The sequence below is a fragment of the Sander lucioperca genome, chromosome 14 (genome assembly GCF_008315115.2).
Source record: "Sander lucioperca isolate FBNREF2018 chromosome 14, SLUC_FBN_1.2, whole genome shotgun sequence".
NCBI lineage: Eukaryota > Metazoa > Chordata > Actinopteri > Perciformes > Percidae > Sander > Sander lucioperca.
In genome coordinates this window covers 20532025-20541293 of record NC_050186.1, presented here as the reverse complement: position 1 = coordinate 20541293, position 9269 = coordinate 20532025, and the positions used below count along the sequence as shown (strand labels likewise).

The following is a 9269-nucleotide window of genomic DNA, read 5'->3' as shown; positions in this document are numbered from 1 at the left end:
TGATGCCTAACCTAAACCTAACCAATCCAACCAACGAAGGTAACGAGTACTAGCCAATCAGAAGCAGAGTAGGGCGGGGCATTTCTTCGCCGTCCTAGGAAACGCAATTTCGCCAGCCAAGTACCCCAGCGGCAACGCTAAATTCAGTCAACCACACAGTTAACATCACAAACACTGCAACTGTGTGACTGCTGGTTTACAACTTCATATAAGAAAAGTTTATCTAGAAAACGGAAGATTGTAGTTCGGCTTGTCACCTGCCTAGTTTACCTCAAAGTGAAATATTTAATTGTGGGCTCTTAGGTTATCGTTAGCTAGCTAACCGCTTGTTAGTTAGCTAGCATGCTGCTGTCTCTACACAGCAGACAACTCTTCTCAGATTAATTTTATCTCGTCATGACCGAGTTAAGATGTCGAAAAACAGACACTTCGGAGGGAGCTACAGGAGAGGACGAGGGCCAGATTGAGCCTGAGGTGCAGACCGCAGGTAGGTTTACTTGGTTAACTTAGCAGTTTGCTAGCTGAACACCGGTTAACTTCCTGTGCAAAAACAGACGGTAACTTCAGTTAACTTTTCTGCAGAAACGCACTTTGTCACACAACGCTTGTATCTGTTAAGCCACTGTCCGTCTGTTACACCTGACCAGATACCAAAGAGCCGGTGAACACAGAGGAGGATGAAGGGAGTGTGTCCATTGGTGGCGATGGAGGAGACAAACGGCAGAAAGATGAGGGTCAAGATGCACACCATAAAGAGGAGGAATCAAACAGACCCGAGTCGGCTGTCAAAAGATCCAAGAGCTCTTCTGCCTGTAAGTTTGTGTTCTGTCTACTGATGTGTCTGTATACTTTTAGCACTGCTCAATGTCAACTTTATAAATCAGTATCAAACTACTGTTATTCTTTCTCCTAATGCTTGGCTGATGATCCTTTTGAAGGGCTGTGTAACTTAAATCCAAAATCCTATAATATCTACTAAGCCACAGAATCAACATGAGCGTGTGTGTGTGTGTGTGTGTGTGTGTGTGTATATGTGTATGTATATATATATATATATATATATATATATATATATATATATATATATATATATATATATATACACAAACAAACAAAGTGGTATATATATATATATATATATATATACACAAACAAACAAAGTGGTATATTATTTACCCATAGAGTCCAGCACTGTGAGCAGTTCAAACCATTAATACAGAATCCAGCTTAAAAAAAGAATCAGACTAGGGAGCGGCCTCTAGCTCACCCAGTAGAGCGTGCGTAGGCTAAGCCCTTTGCAGCGGTCCGTGTTCGAATCCGACCTGCGGCCCTTTGCTGCGTGTCATCCCCTCTCTCCAGTTTCCTGTCTATCCACTGTCACTATCTAATAAAGGTAAAAGCCCCAAAAAATAATCTTAAAAAAAAAGAAGAAAAGAAACAGACTAGTTTCTCCAGTGACTCAATGAACCATTGATGGTGGTGTGGCAGGATAGTTAAAGGAAAAAACTGAGGACTGATTATTCTTTTTAAACAACGTTAATGTGTTTAACAAACTTAAACCATTACATTTCTGCTTTTCAGCTGTTTTTTTGCAGCGCCTGGTGAGGGTGTTCTTTGGATTTCTTGCAGCAGTTGCCTGTGGCATCCTTTATGCTGCGTATCTGTCTGCGTATCATGACAGGAAGTTCTGGTTTTCCACTAGACAGGTGGGTGACTCTGTTTTTCACAAGTCTCCTTCCATTAAATTTACACTTCACTGCCATAAACATATCAATTCTAAAATTCACTTCCATGTGTCTCAGGAGCTAGAGCGTGAAATCACCTTCCAGGGAGGCAGTGGGGTCTACTATTACTATTACAAGCACATGCTGACAGTACCGTCCTTTGAAAGAGGTACTTGTATCCTTTCTGCTTCTCATTAAAGAAAGAAAATTCAAATATTCATCTAAATACATCATCAAAAATGACACCAACTTGAATTAAAGGGCAATGAATGTCACTCTCTCCTTGTCAGTCAACTGTGTTGTTATGTGGTTTGTGTTTTCCAGGGTTTTATGAGCTGACACTAGATAACAGGACTATTTCAGGTCAGACCATTAACGCAGTGGAGCGTTTGTCTCTGTATCCAGAGCTCATCACAAGCTACATTTACAGAGTCACAGACAGCCAGGTGAGATTTCTTTTGCTGTTTGATCAGCTTCTGATTTACGTTAAATAAAGTGTAATTAAGACATTGTCCGTTTTGACCATGCTACATTACATTTGTGTCAAATTGTTTTTTTTTGACGGTAATATGAAATGATAGGTGGATTTGTATATTCCAAAGAACGTAGGAAAGCTTTTTTGCACACCTCTTTTGTCGAGCAGGTGCGTAGGATATGATCAAAAGTAGCAAATCAAAAGCTTAGAGAAAGTCCCGCACACTGGCCATTACGCAAGCATTATTAATATATTCCAAAGAACAAAGCTACTAAACCAGTACAATCCCCTGTCTCAAAGCAAATAAACACTGGCAAACCGATTGGAAATAGTAACAATATTCCTGTCATACGCCTGAAGGCCTTTCAGCCTGAAATTTGTTGCATAGCAAGACCAGTTAAACTTTAGCTGGTTTGCATCGGTTTGACCAGGTCAGTTAATTTTGCATATTTGAAGTTTGCATATGTATCTCTTCATGTGAAATGCCTCAGAAGTGCCTCTCTGGTTTATATTTGTTTTCTCAGTCTACTCAGTGGCAACATAACTGAAGCTGAATGGCACGTCATTTTACTAGATAAAAGAAATTGCACCGGAAAGCTCTGAATTAACATTATAAATGCAGAAAACAACTATCATTCTCCATGTAGTTAAGTCTCATCTGCTGCCAGTGCAGAGGGCTTGTCACCTAATAATGCAATAAATCATTTTCATCAAATTCATTGAGCCAGCAAAATTGGAGAAAAGTTAAACTTTTGCATTGCATTACCTGGCAATGGTTACAATAGCAAGACTGAATGCCAGTGGGCCCAGCAGCAAACAATGACATTGGATTTCTGGCTTTGACATAGTATACAGCCATATTAATAAAAAAAAAAAAAAAAAAAAAACAGTATGCAGATTTTTTTTTTAATGCTCTTGCTTAATAAAAATCATTTTATAATAATGTGATAATTCGAAAAAACCTTTGTTTTTGTCTCTGCCTTCAGGATTTTGTTGAGCCAATCTACTTCTACGTTGGAGCCGTTTTCGGGCTCCAGGCGGTCTATGTCACTGCCCTGTTTGTGTGTAGCTGGGTGATGAGCGGCACCTGGGTGGCCGGCATGTTGGCTGTGGCCTGGTACGTGATTAACAGGTGAGAGGAATTCTACTACCTGGTTTCTCTGAATGCCTCATTTTTTTCCTCCTATCAGCATGGTAACGTTACCTTCCTCTTAAAACTTTATTATATCCTTTCCATTTTCTCCCTGTTGCTCCTACCTTCTGATAACAAAACACACTTGAAAAATGGGACACTAAGGGTGCTGTTAAGACAAATAAAATCTCAGTGGTGAAGCATAATAAAGCCATTCTCTTTTAGATCCCAGTTTCACTCGTTTTCTTTAGTTTTCTCCCCTTTACAACTCTTCTGTGGGTCATTTCTTCCTCAGACCAGATACAACAAAAGTGGACTTTGCTATTCCTCTGCGGGACAACTGGGCTCTGCCTTACTTCTCTTGCCAGGTTGCAGCTTTGACTGGATTCCTGAGTAATAACATCAGCTCTGCCACTGAGGTGAGGCTCTTATGAAACCAGTTTAAAAAAAAAAAAAATACTATATCCAAGTTAGGTGGAACACTACAACACGCTGAAAACCCTGTATTTCTCTGTAGATGTTTTGCTATCTCACCATGAGTGTCACCACCTTCACCTTCCTCCTAGTCTGGGAACACAGCCACTATGTGCTCTTCATCCAAGCCCTCTGTCTTTTCTTGCTTGACTCTTTTGACCTGGTGCCACCACGTAAGGTAAGGAAGTCACAGCACCTGATCAAGAAATGAATAGTCCTGCACCTAAACCCCAAATTTGTCATTTTTACACAGTTTTTTTGTTCGGATAAACAAACCAGATGTAACGTGTTAAGCCTATTAGCTTTAGAGGTGCCAATAGGCAGATTCTGTTACCTTCAGACAGTTCTAGCTAACAGTTTGCCACTGTTTTAATGCTAAGGTAAGATAACTGGCTGCTGCGCGTAGCTTAATATTTAACGGACAGACATTAGAGTGGTATTGATCTTCTAATCTGGCCCTTGGCAAGAAAGCAAATAAATGTATTTCGTAAAATGTCGAACTACTCATTTAACCACTGAACTAATGACGGAAATTAGCTGTTGTAGTTTTATGATTTACTGGAAAAGATGTATACTCTTTTGGGCTTGATCTAGTTAAGAGCAACATGTTTTGTGTATGGAGGAAATGATCTCATTTGAGTTTCTGATTGATGCATTTACAGTATGCCACCTAAACATGAATTAAACCTAAACTTTTGGTCAGCTATTTTTTTACGTAAGATGTGGAAAAAAGAGAAATATTGTTTTTTTTATGTTATACATATCTTAAATGTTCTTCAAGAACAAATTTGTATTCCAAAAATGTATCTTTAGATTGACTGCGTTGTGCCCACAAGTCCTCAAAGACATTGTGCTTTTTCCTTTCTTTCTCTTCTCTCTCTCGCTGTCTCTCCTTCTCCATCATCCCTCCATCTGGTATGTTAAGATGGCTGACATTCAGAAGGTGTACCTCACCTCTTTGTTCCCAGTCTACTTGTGCCAGTTTCAGAACCCGGCCCTGCTCAGCTCGCCTCTGCTCGGCCTCTTGATTGGCTCAGTGCTTGCGCAGTACTTCCAGGTAGAGTTAGCTGCTCCCTCACATCAGAGCTCAGTCAAATTACATACTACAGGCGTTTGTTTTAACTGATTAATCATTTAACTAATTTATCCAGTAAAAAAAAGTGTAACATTTCCTGGTTTCACCTTCTCAAATGTGAGGATTTTCTATTTTTTACTGTATTTCATCATTAAATATGGACAGCTTTCAGTGTTGTAACGTAGAGTAACACCATCTCAATGCTGTTTTCTTTATTTCTCTTGCAGCAAAAGATGAAGAAGGGACCTCTTGTGGCCAGAGTGATGAAGCTCTTTCTACATTTCCACCTAGTCTTTACCACAGCGATCACCTTCAGTTATTTGGTCAAGGTAAAACCACAAGATGGGTTGGGTCTCCATTGATCCATTTCAAGTCAAGAGCATTCGTTTGTGGTTTTAAGCTGTTGGGTAATCATTACTGTTTTTCATTTACAGAAACTTATACCTGTAAGTGAGAGTGACTTCATTTTGAAATTCCTTGAAGTAAAATTTGGGCTCAACACAACAACGTGAGTTACAGCTGTTGACTTAGTTGTTACAGTGCAGGCTGGTTTCGAACAGTATCCATATTAGTCAGTATGCTATTTTCTGTCTGTGTAATCTAATTTCAATGTTTTCTTTCCTACTATGTCAGAGACTTCATCACCAACTTCCTCATGTGCCAAGAGAGTTTTCAGACACCCAGTCAGGACTTATTTCTACGACTGACGCAGGCCTCAGTCCTTCCCTTCTACTTACTGGTGCTCACTGTTTGCCTGCTGTCCACCCTGCAGACCATTTATAGAAGACTCAGGTTAGAGACTTGTGCCAAACACAATGCATGCCATAACTCTTGGGTGCCTTTCTAAAGTTATATTTGACAGAGCTGGTGATCACAGCTTGAAGTTTGGCTGTAAAGGAATTCTCTTTGAGGCGCTGGTCAACATGTATTATGGTTCCACTTTCACTGTTATACAGTGGCCAGCCAATGAAAACCAACATCAGACTTGAAGATGGACGAATAGGAGAGCAGCCAGAGGTCATCTATCATGTTTTTCACACGTTGCTTTTTGGAGGCCTGACTCTGCTGTTTGATGGGTACGTTCATTGGCGTAAAAGTGTGTTTTTAATATTTGGATTTTCTAAATTGTTATGACACAAAAGACATTGATTGTGTTCTTTTTATCATGCAGGATGAAATATTTATGGACCCCATACGTCTGCATGTTTACGGCGTTCGGTGTGTGTTCTCCAGACCTCTGGATGACTGTGTTTAAGTGGCTCAAACTGAAGTCCATCCACCCTGTAGTACTGGTGAGTGGCCTCTGATATTCACTTTTAACAGCAAACATTGTGCTCTTTCAGTTATAAAAAGTACATGACTTCAGACAAACATTCCCTCCCGTTAAATTAACCTAAAAGGACAATTTAAACTAGATTAATATCTTAGTTGCTGTTGCTTACTGTTGCTACCTCTGACGTATTCTTGCTTAAGGTGTTAATTGTTGCTTTTCCTCTCCAGTCTCTGATCCTGAGCACAGCGGTTCCTACTATCATTGGTTTCAGTTTGTGGAGAGAGGTGAGATTTTCAGCTCTTTATCTTTCGAAGCTCTTTATATCAGACATTTAAATACGCATAATATCTTCCTACCCTGCTCTCTTGTCTTGCAGTACTGCCCTCGTGTCTTAGCAGAGTTGTCAGACGTGCAGGAGTTTTACAATCCAGATACAGTAGAGCTGATCAACTGGATCAAGTGAGTCATCAGATCTTCCTGTATTATATAAATATTTCTGTAATGTCTTTATTGTGGTATCTAAGATCTTCTTCTTGTGTTCCAGGTCACAGGCTCCAGTGGCGGCTGTCTTTGCAGGCAGCCCTCAGCTGTTGGGAACCGTGAAGTTGTGTTCAGGTTCAGCTGTGACCAGTCTACCGCTTTACTCAGACATCAACCTGCTGAGGAGGACTGAAGATGTGAGTGATATGAAAGATTTATTACAACAAGAAAAGGAGACTCCTGGTACTGGAAAATAATTGAAAAACACAACTTCTGTCAGTTTTAAACAAAGCTAAATAGCTCAAGTCCTTGGGTTTTAAAGCAGTGATTTGTGGAACCGATTAAATTCATTTTAAATGTTCTCCAAAATCAATTATAGTAATGTGGAATTTATGTTCTAATGGGCCTTAAAAATGTTAAATGAATCTCCTTTTTTGTCTTATAGACTTACCAGGTGTATGCAATGAGATCTGCAGAGGACATCTACAAGATTCTGACCTCTCAAAAGACAAACTACGTGATCATCGAGGACTCGATTTGCAACGAGCTTAGTCTTAATAAAGGATGTAGGATCAAAGACCTGCTCGACATTTCCAACGGACATGTGAGTTTAGACAGTTCTTCTTTCACCACAAACTATATATATATATATATATATATATATATATATATATATATATATATATATATATATATATATATATATATATACATACACACACACACACACACACACACACACACACACACACACACGCATGCATGCATACATACACCTGTTTCCAGTATTTGTGCTAAGCAGCAGAACAGCTACTGGCTGTAGCTTCACATTTATTGTTTAGACCTGAGAGTGGTATTGATATTCTCATCTAACTCTCAGCAAGAAAGTGAATTAGTGTTACATATAGGTAATTACAATGAGGGACTTATTGTGAATGAAGCCGGTGTTTTCTGAAAGTGCTTTACAAAAGCGGCCCTTAATCATGGAAAGTATTGTGTTATTGAGAAAAGTGTTGAACAATTGTTATTCTCATTCCGCGTTCCATATCCTCTTGTCTTATCCAGGTCATTCATGACAAAGGAGAGATTTACTCTTTCTCGAAGCACGGAAGATTCTGCCATGAGATAAAGATGAACTACTCGCCCTACACGAACTACTTCACTCGAGTTTTCTGGAACCGCTCGTACCACGTGTACAAAGTGAACACTGTCATCTCCTTTCAGTACTGACAGCAGCTCCCGCCTCCCTGGCAGACTTCACTGAGCCTGGCTCTGCCCTTCTCCAGTGTTTCACATCATATCCACAATGCAACACAGACGACTGCAAATATGTTGTTGCAGTGTGCGCGCTCAGAAAAAAGGTCTAATCACTGGTACCTTCCACATCCTGGTCTAGATGGTGAACTGGTATCAACTGAGCACATAGTGATTTTGGCCTACACATTGTTTGATTAAAATTAACATAAAATGGCCCTGTTGAAGTTGAAATATGCCATAATAACCACTGTATGTTGTTTTATAAGCCATGCGTTACTGTGATGTATTTAATGAAGGGAGAGTTTGAAAGGTGTGTCTGTGTGTTTACTTTATACAGCAGCCAAGAGCAGCTGTGGTTGCTGAGATGTATTTAGGTTCTGCAAAGGGAAAGTAGGTTAAAAAAAAGGGTGAGGAGAAATCTGCTGTTAAAGAAAACACCCACCTCAGTTAAGAGTTCATTAATATAGTTTCTGGTGTATATCATCAGCTAGTAAATATATTTGAAGCTCAGGAGCACAACTGAGACATTGGAAGATCAATGACTAATAATCAGATGTGAAAAAAATGAATATTTGTGGAGAGACTGTTTGGTTTTAATGTGTCGTATATGCTCTGCTTTTCCCATTTAAAACATGTTTTTTTTTAATTTTTTTTTATGAAGCCGCTCTGTTTTATGTCTAAATATTGATTGAACAACCCAGGACGATAGAAACAACATCCGGGATCTTTCTTTTAGCCTTAAAGGGTAGTGGAGGCTGGTTCTGATGCTACTCATTTCTATGGCTTTGTCTTCATCATTCTCTTCATCTGGATGCCTTATTGTGAGATGTAGGAACCGACTGACTGACATCTCTTTATCGATCACAGCTTTAGTTTGTCTGAGACTGACTGTTTCCCCTTCCCTGGTTCTTACCTGTAAGTATTTGGTGGTAATTTCCTTCTGGTGCTGTCATGAAAGTCTCACCAATAACTGTCCCTCTGCAAAAGGCCATGTAGTGAATATTAGGTTGTATTGAATTATGAAAAAAATGTGTGTGTGAGTTGATAAATACAAAGCCTATCTCTAAATTATTTTGCCATTTTTTTTGTCAAGAAATGTTATTCTTATTCTTTAAATGTAATTTTAAGGTCAGATATTTTGTTTTAAATGCAAATTGGAGTTAGTGAGAGAAAAAGACAACTTTATAAATACGAGTTAATTTTCCCTTTACGTTTGTTGTGATTTTTCCAAATTCCAATACAAAGATCCACTTGAATTTTTATTTTTGGGGCTTATTTTTAGCGTTTTGGTCATGAGCTTAGGATCTGTTTTCCTCTGACATCTTAACTGTAAAGGCCCTGCACACTCACATGCAGAGATGTTTAAAAAAAAATATATA

At 39.2% G+C, this 9269-nt stretch overlaps 1 protein-coding gene across 4 annotated transcripts; it reads left to right on the top strand.

The window, feature by feature from the left end:
* Positions 1 to 52: 52 nt before the first annotated feature.
* On the top strand, positions 53 to 8921 carry LOC116047138 (probable C-mannosyltransferase DPY19L4). Of its 4 annotated transcripts, XR_004104337.2 has the most exons (20): positions 397 to 487; positions 648 to 812; positions 1582 to 1706; positions 1803 to 1893; positions 2049 to 2170; positions 3186 to 3331; positions 3627 to 3750; positions 3849 to 3983; positions 4731 to 4862; positions 5108 to 5209; positions 5315 to 5388; positions 5514 to 5672; positions 5837 to 5956; positions 6052 to 6172; positions 6381 to 6437; positions 6530 to 6612; positions 6698 to 6830; positions 7079 to 7237; positions 7699 to 7929; positions 7972 to 8921. XR_004104337.2 is itself a non-coding variant. In XM_031295676.2 (19 exons), the coding sequence occupies exons 1-19, from the start codon at positions 397 to 399 to the stop codon at positions 7861 to 7863; spliced, it is 2304 nt and encodes a 767-aa protein (XP_031151536.1). In that variant the 5' UTR covers positions 55 to 396; the 3' UTR covers positions 7864 to 8921. The 4 variants fall into 4 exon arrangements, 3 of the variants coding, with proteins under 3 accessions (XP_031151537.1, XP_035847684.1, XP_031151536.1); XM_031295676.2 differs by having other exon boundaries at positions 55 to 487; positions 7699 to 8921; XM_035991791.1 differs by lacking the exon at positions 4731 to 4862 and having other exon boundaries at positions 54 to 487; positions 7699 to 8921.
* Positions 8922 to 9269: the final 348 nt, after the last annotated feature.

Bases quoted from the DNA above. Each gene is read 5' to 3' on its own strand.
- LOC116047138 (XM_031295676.2), top strand. From the start codon at position 397: ATGACCGAGTTAAGATGTCGAAAAACAGACACTTCGGAGGGAGCTACA. The intron at 3,751-3,848 runs GTGAGGCTCTTA...ATTTCTCTGTAG, and splicing joins ACATCAGCTCTGCCACTGAG to ATGTTTTGCTATCTCACCAT. The intron at 5,957-6,051 runs GTACGTTCATTG...TTTATCATGCAG, and splicing joins CTGACTCTGCTGTTTGATGG to GATGAAATATTTATGGACCC.